The sequence below is a fragment of the Staurois parvus genome, unplaced genomic scaffold (genome assembly GCF_062004578.1).
Source record: "Staurois parvus isolate SC_StPar_1 unplaced genomic scaffold, SC_StPar_1.0 ptg000025l, whole genome shotgun sequence".
Classification (NCBI taxonomy): domain Eukaryota; kingdom Metazoa; phylum Chordata; class Amphibia; order Anura; family Ranidae; genus Staurois; species Staurois parvus.
Window position 1 is genome coordinate 5,728,638 of NW_028317821.1, and position 13,683 is coordinate 5,742,320.

General features: G+C 38.4%; 1 protein-coding gene across 2 annotated transcripts in view; it reads right to left on the bottom strand.

Annotated features, from left to right (window-relative positions):
* The window catches only part of CCDC87 (coiled-coil domain containing 87), a 71,238-nt gene that overhangs the window by 24,496 nt on the left and 33,059 nt on the right, over positions 1-13,683 (bottom strand). For both annotated transcript variants that reach the window (XM_089694119.1, XM_089694128.1), the window contains exons 11-13: positions 12,716-12,916; positions 6,373-6,489; positions 2,179-2,315 (exon numbers count right to left, since the gene is read on the bottom strand). In XM_089694119.1, the coding sequence (XP_089550245.1) occupies positions 2,179-2,315; positions 6,373-6,489; positions 12,716-12,916 (455 nt within the window). The remainder of the gene's footprint in view (positions 1-2,178; positions 2,316-6,372; positions 6,490-12,715; positions 12,917-13,683) is intronic.

Below are 13,683 nucleotides of genomic sequence, written 5' to 3' on the forward strand. Positions count from 1 at the left end.
TAAGTACCTGTAATAAATAAACAAATGGTGCACCGAGTGGTATCTATGATTGACGGTGCTATAAAAGTACCTGTAATAAATAAACAAATGGTGCACCGAGTGGTATCTATGACTGACGGCTCTATAAAAGAACCTGTAATAAATAAACAAATGGTGCACCGAGTGGTATCTATGATTGACGGGTCTATATAAGTACCTGTAATAAATAAACAAATGGTGCACCGAGTGGTATCTATAACTGACGGCTCTATATAAGAACCTGTAATAAATAAACAAATGGTGCACCGAGTGGTATCTATGATTGATGGCGCTATATAAAGTACCTGTAATAAACAAATGGTGCACCGAGTGGTATCTATGATTGACGGTGCTATAAAAGTACCTGTAATAAATAAACAAATGGTGCACCGAGTGGTATCTATGACTGACGGCTCTATATAAGAACCTGTAATAAATAAACAAATGGTGCACCGAGTGGTATCTATGATTGACGGCGCTATATAAGTACCTGTAATAAATAAACAAATGGTGCACCGAGTGGTATCTATGATTGATGGGTCTATATAAGTACCTGTAATAAACAAATGGTACACCGAGTGGTATCTATGATTGACGGCTCTATATAAGAACCTGTAATAAATAAACAAATGGTGCACCGAGTGGTATCTATGATTGACGGCGCTATACAAGTACCTGTAATAAATAAACAAATGGTGCACCGAGTGGTGTCTATGATTGACGGGTCTATATAAGTACCTGTAATAAACAAATGGTGCACCGAGTGGTATTTATGATTGACGGCTCTATATAAGAACCTGTAATAAATAAACAAATGGTGCACCGAGTGGTATCTATGATTGATGGCGCTATATAAAGTACCTGTAATAAACAAATGGTGCACCGAGTGGTATCTATGATTGACGGCGCTATCTAAGTACCTGTAATAAATAAACAAATGGTGCACCGAGTGGTATCTATGATTGACGGTGCTATAAAAGTACCTGTAATAAATAAACAAATGGTGCACCGAGTGGTATCTATGACTGACGGCTCTATAAAAGAACCTGTAATAAATAAACAAATGGTGCACCGAGTGGTATCTATGATTGACGGGTCTATATAAGTACCTGTAATAAATAAACAAATGGTGCACCGAGTGGTATCTATAACTGACGGCTCTATATAAGAACCTGTAATAAATAAACAAATGGTGCACCGAGTGGTATCTATGATTGATGGCGCTATATAAAGTACCTGTAATAAACAAATGGTGCACCGAGTGGTATCTATGATTGACGGTGCTATAAAAGTACCTGTAATAAATAAACAAATGGTGCACCGAGTGGTATCTATGACTGACGGCTCTATATAAGAACCTGTAATAAATAAACAAATGGTGCACCGAGTGGTATCTATGATTGACGGCGCTATATAAGTACCTGTAATAAATAAACAAATGGTGCACCGAGTGGTATCTATGATTGATGGGTCTATATAAGTACCTGTAATAAACAAATGGTACACCGAGTGGTATCTATGATTGACGGCTCTATATAAGAACCTGTAATAAATAAACAAATGGTGCACCGAGTGGTATCTATGATTGACGGCGCTATACAAGTACCTGTAATAAATAAACAAATGGTGCACCGAGTGGTGTCTATGATTGACGGGTCTATATAAGTACCTGTAATAAACAAATGGTGCACCGAGTGGTATTTATGATTGACGGCTCTATATAAGAACCTGTAATAAATAAACAAATGGTGCACCGAGTGGTATCTATGATTGATGGTGCTATATAACTACCTGTAATAAATAAACAAATGGTGCACCGAGTGGTATCTATGATTGACGGCGCTATATAAGTACCTGTAATAAACAAATGGTACACCGAGTGGTATTTATGATTGACGGGTCTATATAAGTGCCTGTAATAAATAAACAAATGGTGCCTATACCTGACTCTTTGCTCCATAAGAGGCAGTTATAAACAGTAGATTTCATGATTTCATGTATAATTCTATTAATAATAAATAATACAATACAAACTCCTGCACAAACCCAGACAAGCCCAGTTCTCTGTTCTTCTGTAATCAATGTGTTCACATTTCAGATGAGTATGTCCCTAGATTATTACAATATACAATGTCCCTAATATCCCTCTCTGATCATTACCTTTCACACTCATTATTGGCAGCCAAGGAATCTAGATCTCTGTTGATCACTCGCTGGTTAGTTTTTTTGGTTAATGTCGATGAAGCTGTACACACAGAGAGATCCATTTTTGTTGCATAGGGCTCAAATTCCAAATCCTTGAAAGATAAAAAAGGCAGACATATAATGGGTAAAAAAATCAGTATTAATAATAAAAAAGAAAATGGTGTTGCGCTTCCTTACACAGTGCCTAAATACACTTATATACCATAATTAATGCATAAATATAAATCTCAAATAAATTCTAACAATAGTTAGAAATAAATTCCCGATCGGGAACCACCTGGTAATTTTAGAAAGAACAATGGGGATAGAGGATACCACTCAGGTTATTACCCTAAGCTTTGTAAGCTTGTTTTTATCAATGGAAATGTGAGCGAGAAATTTGCTGGCTTACGACATTTAAAATAAAGTTACAGTATTAAACTATGGGAGGATTTCTTTTCTTCTTTCCAATATATATGTGATTTGGCTGATTTTATCATCCTGCCTAAAAGAAGTTTGGATATCAAGATTGGTCATACCTATTGTTCCATAAGGGGGGTACCACCACTACTGCTAAACTGGATTCAATTATGCTGATTGGCCGTATTGCTGCACCTTATAGTGTGGAGGCTTATTGGCCCTTTGGGGTTGCTGTATGAAGGTGAGGGGGGCAATCCAGCCGGTCATGGATCCCAATTTTTTTCACCTATATCACCGTGGAATTTTTTTCACTTTGAAGAGTTCACATGGGGACATTTGTTGCTTATTATTATATTATATAGTTGCACAATATTTGTGGCATTACGTGGCTAGTAGGGTTTTTTTTTATGTTTTTGTTTGTTTTTTTGCAGCACATTGTGATATATTGTGACACTGTTTATATATTTGTGTTCATATAATTAAGTCCCAATTAGGGATTTGATCACATGAGTCATATATTGTTTATTTTGGTCACTTATCACATTTTGTAACACATTTATGTGGAAGGACTTTGTGTGGTCTGAAAATGTTGTTTTGAGTCAGGTTTTTATTCTGACAGTCTCACTGTATATTATTCACGCCAGTTGCGAGTCTTCTGGTCACGGCAGTGTTTCAGGCATATTTTATGCCATTTTCACTGTGTTTATTTGTGATTTATGTCACTTTTTTCCCTGTTTAAGGGATGTATGTACATTGTCTCACCATTTTCTCCAGTGTGTGATGTCTATTTCCTGTTTACACATTTATGTATTTTTTTGCATATTATTACATGATATTGTCTTTTTTGATGTGTGTATTTCTTTTTGTTAGAATTTATTTGAGATTTATATTTATGCACTAATTATGGTATATACGTGTATTTAGGCACTGTGTAAGGAAGCGCAACACCATTTTCTTTTTTATGTTTGCAACTTATTCAGGTGTATAGCCAGATGATAGCAGCTTCCTGATTTTTATATTTATCTTTATTCTGAGTAGCGCAGGTGGTTTACATACTTAATAAAAATCAGTATTGCAAACCTACCAGATTAAAATTCACTGACATGACACCCAAATTTTACTGGCACGGCCAGGTTTTTACTGGCCAAAAGTTAACAAATTACAGTTTAAGTGCAAATTTCAGTATTTAAGCTACAAACAATTACAATATGTAATTAGCAATGAGATTTAAGGTAGACATTAAGGTAAAAAACATATTTCTTATGTTATTTTTGCTATAGTAAGGGCACGTATTGGCTGGTAGACACAGTAGGATAAAATATGGAGGAAGCATTAGCTGCTGGTAGGTGATGGCAGGTGGTGAAGATAGGAGGGAAGAGGACATGATGCATGAGCAGGTGGGCAAAGTAGATGACGGCACATTGGCACATGGGTGGGCACAGTAGGTAGTAGTAAGTGGGCACAGCAGGAGTTTATCTTGGCTTGGAAGTTCTAGTGAATTCCATGCTGGAAGGTTTCCTCATTATGGACGGGGACCCGAGAGTCACATCCATCATAAGATTGTACTACCTACTCATCACCGACATAATACCCCCCACAGCCTGTCCACTGTATATCAGAGTGGACCTGATAGGGTCAACTACAAGCTAGATAGCCACTAGCCCCTCCACTTCCATAGCCAATGAATGAATGAGCAACATGTCAAATCAAAAGTGTATAATCAGTGGCACAATATTGATCATTTATATATCAGCCCTGAGCAGGGGGAGCGGTCCATAGGGTATGACGTTACAGATGTAAATGCTGCACAAACATTTACATGCATACATTGTTAATTATGGCGTAATATATGGCCCTTGTGTCTTACTTTTTTTCTACACTGATTGACACTGAGGCATAGAGCAAATTGATGCTACCAGACACAACTATGTGTCTGGGTCCATAAACTTAATTAGAGCTGAATTCGGATGCTTACAAAACTATAAGCTGTATGCCTCTGAATCCAGAGTTTTCGACATCCCAGTGAATGAGCCCTTAAACTCAAGTGCACTTATGACAGGCTTTTTCTGCTTCTCCGGCACATTATTCTAATTTGATATCTTTATACCAATGTTCGCCTGTTTGCCATATTATTACTTCTTCATTTACTGAATTTATTCCTATTTGCATCTGCTGTATATATCTTGTACAAGTTGTACTAAGTGTACTTTATTCTGTGAAAATTCATTGCGCTCCTAATAAATTCAATTTGCCTAAAACTGTGACTGCAGCTTTTCTTTCTTCTTTAGAAAAGATGGGCAAATAAAGATTATGTAATACCCTCTTATAAAGTTAAAGAATATGTTACATCCCATCCCATCATATACCATCAGGTCTGCTCTGTTGGCTTGTGGGATGAGCTATTTCTATCTATGAAGAATTTAATTGGTCCAGCCAATCAAATTATATACAGGCCAGAATGGCTCTTCCCCTATATGGTGGGATGAGCTATTTCTATCTATGCAGAATTTAATTGGTGCAGCCAATCAAATTATATACAGGCCAGAATGGCTCTTCCCCTATATGGTGGGATGAGCTATTTCTATCTATGCAGAATTTAATTGGTCCAGCCAATCAAATTATATACAGGCCAGAATGGCTCTTCCTATCAGCTGTAAGAGCTGACCTGATAGAGAACTGACTGCCTATTTGGTGGCAGGATTGGTGTCCTCCATTGCTAGGATGCTGATGGTAGAACCCATCTGTGTCCTAGCATCTAGCTGAGCAGCTTTGGTGGCCAACAGACGCAAATATGCTTTATGACTGTACATATAGAAACATTAATTAAATTGTAGCTGTGTACAGCATACGAAGAACTGTAACATGGGATCTTGCTGGCAGCTTAGAAAATTAGGAAATGAAAATGTAATCTTTAAAGTGTTGGGAGTTCCCAATTCCATGATTCCCAAATGTTTTGAAAAAGATCAAAAGCATCCCAATGTATTGCTGTAAGATGTTCTATACACATTATACCTCTCATAATGTCCAACCACTGTACCAGTCACAGTAATATAACATAACATAACTAAATAAATTCAGTGATTGTCTCCACTGTTGAAATGTTTATACAAAGCAATAATGAAATCAGGGAAGCCTTGTAGTTGGCATTTAAAGCTTAACTGCACTTTTTTTGAATAAAAAAAACAATGCTCGGGTCATGTTATATTCCTGATATGTGTCTGCTGTACCATGTACCATTGCTTCCTTTGAGTGAAATCCCTGGTGTTCCTGCCAGTCTCTTTGCTTTCCTATTAAAACTGACCACACTAGGCATGAGAGCGCAGTGTGGTCAATTTTCTGGTTGCTCTGGGAACTCAGTCTGTTCTTCAATGATCAGTCTTGTGCTGACACGCCCCTCCCCCCTGATTCCCCCCACAGCCATTCACCAAGACGACTAGTATCATCTGTTTCTCCTCCCTCATCTCTCTGAGCGCCTTATGCAGCTGTGAATAGAGGTTATGTGATCACTTATAAAAAAGGGGAAAAAGGGTATTTATAGTGTTTTTTTTATATGTATACACATAGATTGCCTTTCATTTCTGTTTCAAGCTGAACAGGTTGCTTAACAAGGTGACGGTTCAGATATACTTTAAATCAATTTTGTTACAAGATTTTTATAGTACTTACATTGGGCTGGTACCAGGCTGCTAATATAGACAAATCTATTTTACTTGGCTTACAACAGATAAGAGAAGAAAAAGGAAGGCATACCTGATCAAACCTCAGGTGGTTTGTGGAAAGGTTCTTAACAAGTTCGGTATATACTTCCTCTAGCTCCTGCCCGACATACAAGTTTCTATCCAGCTTCTTCACAGTAGCTGATTCAATCTGGAACCAAAGTTGGTTTCACAGAGGCAGATGTCAAAATGTTGGATTTATTTGATGTGATTTGATATGATTGAGCTAGCAATACATTCAGATATAAACATACACATCCCTTAACAATCCTCTATTCTTCTAACATGCACATCTGATGTTCTGATCATGTCATGTATTCTACCTATCAATGCCTGGAAGGCAGACAAAGGGAATGCTCAGTTTTCTGTGTTCATCTCCATATTAACTTATAGCGATGCCAATACTTTTTCCCAACTGAATCACCATACTGCAGTAAGAGCATTACCTGGATGAAGGGATAGGACACATTACTGCTGGATTAAACTGCATTAGGTTTAAACGATAAATGTACCTTTCCACAAAAAATAATAAATGCACATTTTTTTGCAGGTAAAAAAATGTGCATTTATAATTTTTTTGTGTTAGGAGACTGTAATGCAGGCCATACATGGGTTGAATCCCAAACGATTTTTTGTCAGAAAATTGAAAACGTTCACTCGGTATTCCAATGGTACCATCAATGATTTTAATAATTGGCCGACCAAGTCATAAAGTTCTCCCCATATAACAGGCAAAACTTCTGTTCCTTCCAGGTCATGGCTCATGCGCATATTCTTTTCGGAAAAATGATTGTACGATTTGACCATCATTGAGTCGAAAATCGGTCGTTTTTCATGAATTTTCCAACATGCCCGATCATCGAAAAGGGGAGGAACCATGAAAATCGTCCAGTGCCATTGACCCACTAACAGAGCGAAAATCGGCTGATTATTCTTAGGTCTGATTTTCATACAAAAAAATCGGTCGAATTTCAACCCATGTATGGCCGGCATAAAGCATTGCTGTAGTAGATTGCTGATGCCACGGTCATCGGTCTATTTTTCATGAATTTTCCAACATGCCCGATCATCGAAAAGGGGAGGAACCATGAAAATCGTCCAGTGCCATTGACCCACTAACAGAGCGAAAATCGTCCGATTATTTTTAGCTTCGATTTTCGGATGAAAAATCAGTCGAATTTCAACCCACATATGGCCAGCATAAAGCATTGCTGTAGTAGATTGCTGATGCCATGCAGGTCTCCTGCACACGTATGGGCAAGTCGATACTTGCTGACAGGAAGTCATGGTAGTCTTTTGAGGACTACAAGCTGACTTGCAGTCTATTCATTCACAGAACACTGTGAACGAACGACGCAGCCATGTGGGCGGAGCCCCGCACAGCCAACACTATTTTTGAAAACTGACAGCTAGCACAGGGAACGTGTGCTATTACTTTTTATTTATTACTTTTCCCTGGGGCTGTCACTTACATGGACAACTGGGTTTGGTAAAACAGTAAAAGTCTATAGGGTAAAGGACACCATTAAAGGAGAGCTCGCTTGGCCCTAATTCTCCTATGGATCACAGTAGTGCACTCAGTTCTGCACTCCTGCTGATGTAACAGAGCTGATCCAGACTCTGGAGGGATCCTAACAGCGGCTGAATGGCTGACGTCATAGAGCCTATCCAGACTCTGGAGAGATCCTGATTTTGATGTTGGGATCCACCCAGATGCTTGGACCAGCAACTGGATCAGCCTCTCAGCATGCTGCTATCACCCCGTCCACAGTTCAGCACTCCAGTGAGCAGTAGAGGGGGCAGAGCAGAGGGCCAGTGACTAGCAGTCACTGGCTCTCTGCTCACTGAAAAGCGAGAACTCAGCAATCAGGGCTCTTTGATCAGTCTAAGACTGCATTCACTCTTGAGCATAGCAAATTTGAGCAGTTTCTGCACAGTTTTGAACGATTTTTGGGTGATTTTGCGTGCTTGTATACAGCGGTTTTTAAAGCATTTTGGAGCTTTGCCTTTTTTTTATTCACCAAAAGAGAAAAATATTATCTGTTGCATCGTTTGTTGCTAGGTTTTTTTAGCTTTTTTAGCTTTCCCATCAGCTTTTATTTCTTTTTTTTATTATTATTCATTTTTTATTATTATTATTATTATTATTATTATTATTATTATTATTATTATTTTTTAGTTAAGATAAGGGGTTAGAGTTAAGGTTTGGTAAGGCTTAGGGTTAGAGGTTGGGGTTAAGGTTAGCATTAGGAGTTAGGGTTTGTGTTAGGTGTTAATATTTTATTTATTCATTCTTTTTTTTTTTTTTTTGTTAGGGTTGGGGTATTAATAATAATAATAATAATAATAATAATAATAATAGTAATTATATATGAATAAATCAATGTAAAATAAATACACAAATAAGCAAAAATAATCTTAAATAGATGATAAATACAATAAATGAATACTATGTAATAATAAATAACTAATAATTAACCCCTAACCTTAACCCCCTAACCGTTAAAAATGTTTTTTAAATCAATCAATCAACCAATAAAAAAATAAACACCCTAACACAAAATAAAGAAAATAATAATTTTGTTGTTATTATTATTAATAATAATAATAATAATAATAATAATAAATGTGCAAATCTGCCCAAATTGAGTTATAAAAAAAGGCAAAATGTGTTTGAGCTTTAGGTGTTTGGCTTTAGGCGACTTGCAGTGGAGATGTGAACCTCCATTGATAATAATTGATTGTTGCTCCTCAAGCATTTTTGAGCTCAGGTGTGAAAAGGACCTTAGAGGCAGCAGGGGACAGATGCAGCATCAGTCCATACCTAGGTGATTGTTTGTTGTTGTTGATTAAAATCCTACATTTCTCTTTTAATAAGAGCACTAGGTACTTACACTCAAATTTTAAAGTATAACTAACGGCAATTTTGTTTTAAAGGTTTGGATAGGGTGGAGAAAAATCAGAACACCTGACCATTATTTTAATGATTCACCCTCTCTACTTGTCCTATTTACCGTTATCACTGATAGCGAAAGTGATAGAAAATCCTAAATTTTGGGTTTTCCCCAGAACAGTAATACAGGGGAAATCTTCCAGTGGAGACACTAGTTCTGGTGATCATGATGACACCCCAGGGTTCTCTCACTTTGGAGGGAGTTTTAACTCTCTGGGACAATGGGACAGGAGGTGAAGGGGAATTTTTTCAATAGGACAAACATGGCAATAAATAATCAACAGGGGTTATAAACCTCCGTTATTCTATCTAAAACGAAAAAAAAAAGTTTTGCCTTTAATTCTACATGAACCCGCAGTCTGTTTCAAAGGACTGTCTTTTATAATACAAAACTGTATAGGTTTTATAAAGTATAGTTAAAGTATAGTTTTTATAAAGTTTAGCTACAATACTGTATACTGTAAGCAATTAAATGATCAAATAATAAGTTCAAACTCATATTCTCATACAAGGTTCATGGCTGCGATTAAACTATCCTATAAAAAAAAGACCATTTGACCTTGTATGACTTTTATGATCATTAACCAGGTTCTGCATGACTAATATTCCTATAAAATCTGCTACATTACATTCTGCCACCCAGAGATACACACTATCTCTAGCAGTTTCTGCAGTCCTCCAGAGACAGGAGCAGTACATTACCCCCAGGCTAGTTCACTAAAGTGAAGATTGCTGCAAACCAAATGAGCTTGTATTAACCAAGCCAGCACTTTGACTGATATTTACTGCATTTTCTATGATACCTTTAATAAGAAAGTCATATGCTGAGCTAAAAAAAAAATTGTGTTTTTTTATGACAGATTTCTGCATTGCTTAACCCAAAGTAATGCTTATAGATGTCATCGGTAATGCCATTTGTTGTATTATTCAGGACATACTGTTCTTTAATGATGCAAGGTTTACTAGACTTTTCTATGATAAATGACTGCCATCTGCAGGTATGTTCATGGTATTTCTGGTGTACGGTGTATAAACTGAACTGGTGTTTCTGACCTTTTTAAAAGCCTGCTTTAGGTATGGGCAACTAATGTGGTCACAAAAGACAGCATTCTCTTGGGGTTCTAACATCTGGATTTCTGCCTTGTTTGACATACTGTATATAGTAGGCACTTCTACAAAGGCTCTTAGCTAAAGCTAGGGTTGCCACCAGGGGTGGACTGACAACTCATGGGGCCCCCGGGCAATAGGGGATCATGGGGCCCCTGTGTCCTCGCCCACACTCAAACCACACCCAAAAAAGCCTATGAAAGGTACCAGGGGCATCTCATGGGGCCCCCTACTGACCCCGGGCCCTCGGGCGGTGCCGAGTTCCAAAATGGTCAGTCCGCCCCTGGTTGCCACCTTTTCTTCAAGTCAAACCCAAACACTTTAGCAGTGCACAGCATACAGTATACGCTATAAGACTTGGGACATCTTTGGGTGCCCCAACAAGAGTAGTAATGCGGCGTGTAACGGTGGGTGTGGCCAAATTGTGAGTGTTATGCACGGAATGCAAGGGTCAGAAATATTAAATGTATGGAGATGCAGGGGACAGGAGTGTGTAATGCACGGGTGTCAAACTGGCGGCCCTCCAGCTGTTGCCAAACTACAAGTACCATGAGGCATTGCAAGATTGACAGTTACAAGCACGACTCCTAAAGCTATGATGGGACTTGTAGTTTCACAACAGCTGGGGGGCTGCCAGTTTGACAGCCCTGGTGTAATGCATAGTAGGAGTCATGGGCCCAGCAGTTAGGGGTGTAACACACCATGTAGGAGTAAGAAGAGTGCAGAATTTACCCTGCAAGCAATACTCTCACCCAGTTTACCCTTTCATCAAAAATCCCCACTGCCTGTCCTGACAAAAAAAAAAATCTAGCGCTAATCTTTATGCTCATCCACCCCCCTACCATAAAAAAGAATTTCTCCCCTCCCAGAACAATTCCCACCATAACAAATCTTCTTTACCTTCCTCAGCACAAATCCTCCTCCACCATCCGCAAAATCTCCAGTCCTAGCACAATCCCCCATTCTTCCCACTCCCAGAATTTATCCCCCCCCCACACACACACATTTCCCCCTCCTAATACAAATCCTCTTCCCCTACCAGCACAAACCTTTCTTCCCCCCAATACCCATCTCAAAATAAATCCACTTTGTTTACCAGCACAAACCCTCTTTCCCCCCAATACCCCACTCAGAATAAATCCTCTTCCACTCACCAATTCCTCCCTTCCAGCACAGCCCCCCATTCCAGTACAAATCCCCCCCCCCCCAAATCCCCCTTCCCAGCATAAATCTTCTACCACCCCCCAAATCCTGCCTCCCAGCACAACTCCTGGGTATTTGTGGGTGGGGTATTTATGCTGAGATGAGGAGGGGAGTATTTAAGCGTTTCTGTTTACACATGCGGAGGATATGTGGGATAAAGAGGAGACGGGACCGTTTGCACCAGAGTGAGGAGGAAAGTGGAGTCATTCATACAGTATACCTACCCAGGTTAAAAGGGAAAGGCAGTATTTGACCTATGCAAGCTGGGTCATATAAGGAGGTGAGATATGTATGTCTCTGGTGGAGGAGCACCTTTAAGAATACATATGGATATAAGCAATAAAGAGCACCTGTTTGGGAATAAATCATAGAGGCATGGATAAAATCACACATCAAGGACTTATAAGTTGTATTTATTGTATTCACTAATGTTTAATAATCACATGGTCTGGATGTTTTCATACATATAAGGATATGGAGATATATGCGCGGCACTAATATATGATATACCTATTTGTATGTAGAAACACATGTAAGTGTCAGCAGCACTGGTATACACAGGAGATTGGGGAATTGTTTGTTGCGCTGAAGTTCTATTTGTACACACTTTTGTATGCTATTTATAACATTTTTTAATGCATACATATACACACCTGCATATGAAAATCTGTTTTAAACTGTGCTGTGGATAATACAATTTCTTTATATGTCATTTCCATCATTACCTACATATTAACATTTGAGGTCAGAATCACAATGCAAACATTTTGGGATTAATTAAAATATATAGATAAAAGCGCTAACAGTTGCATGTTACAGATACTGATGGGGTTGGATTGGAAGGTATTCCGAAGGCATAAAGATTCCAGTTCAGTTAGGCTATATACAGTATTTACATGGGAGATGTAAATATATAGCCTAAACTGGTAGGGCATAGACCACATAAAGAAATAATTCCAAGTCAAGAGAACCAGAAAAAAAGGTATTACAGAAACCACTGTAACTTGCAAAACACAGCTTCTGTCATTTTTTATGAGTTCCAGTCCAAATAAAAGATGATTAACCTGCAATTGTATCATATACAGTATGTATGTGGAAAGAGTGTAATACATACCTCTGATGCAAAGTCATTGTATATTGGTGGGTATTTCTGAATTTCAGTTAGGTGTGTAAATACTCTGTCAGAGGCCTGGATATCAGCTCTCCTTACTAATGGTCTGTTGGGGACCTGGACATCAACAGTGAAGGTCTGTGGATGGGAACTTGTCTTTGTCTTTTCTATTTCTTTAGGCTGTTCTGATTTCTTATTTAAACTCTAGATTAGAGAAGTACACAATTATTTAAAGGGAATGTATTGCTTTTTCAATTATAGTTTGAGAATCAAAAAAATAAACAATCATAGTTTTACTGATTCTTAAAACTGAGACATAATGAATGCCTGGTCACAAGGGGATAACAGATTTTAGAACATTATATCTCCACTTGATACTGTATGTTGTTGCCTGGACATCTCATATGATACCCAACAAAAGCTAGAGAGCATTGGGCTGTTCACACGGGTACCTTGGATGCAGATCATAGGTTAACTGCTCTTGATAATATGCCTTCGGTTTCACTTAACCTCATATAGATATTATCCTAGGTATACTGCAAATAAGTACTCACTTGACCCCCCACTACATTCTTTAAAAGGGTGCATTCCCCAAATGCCATTTGTCATAGATGTTTAAGAGACCATGGGGACTTATTGCATATGCTTTGGAGTGTCAGTCACCTCTCAATTAGAGTCCACTTTTCATATTCCTGTTCCCAAAACCCTTGTGGTTTGTGTTCTTGGTGTCCTGGAAATATTCTCTTCCACCTACCAACCAACAATGGATTGATCAAATGAATACGTATATTTTATTGGAGACATAGGGCAGCACAGTGGCTAAAGGGTTAGCACTTGGGTCATCAGTTTGTATCCCAACCACAGCAATCCCTGTCTGGAGTTTGCATGTTCTCCCCGTGCCTGGGTGAGTTTCCTCCGGGTACTCCGGTTACCTCCCACACTCCAAAAACATGCTAGTAGGTTAATTGGTT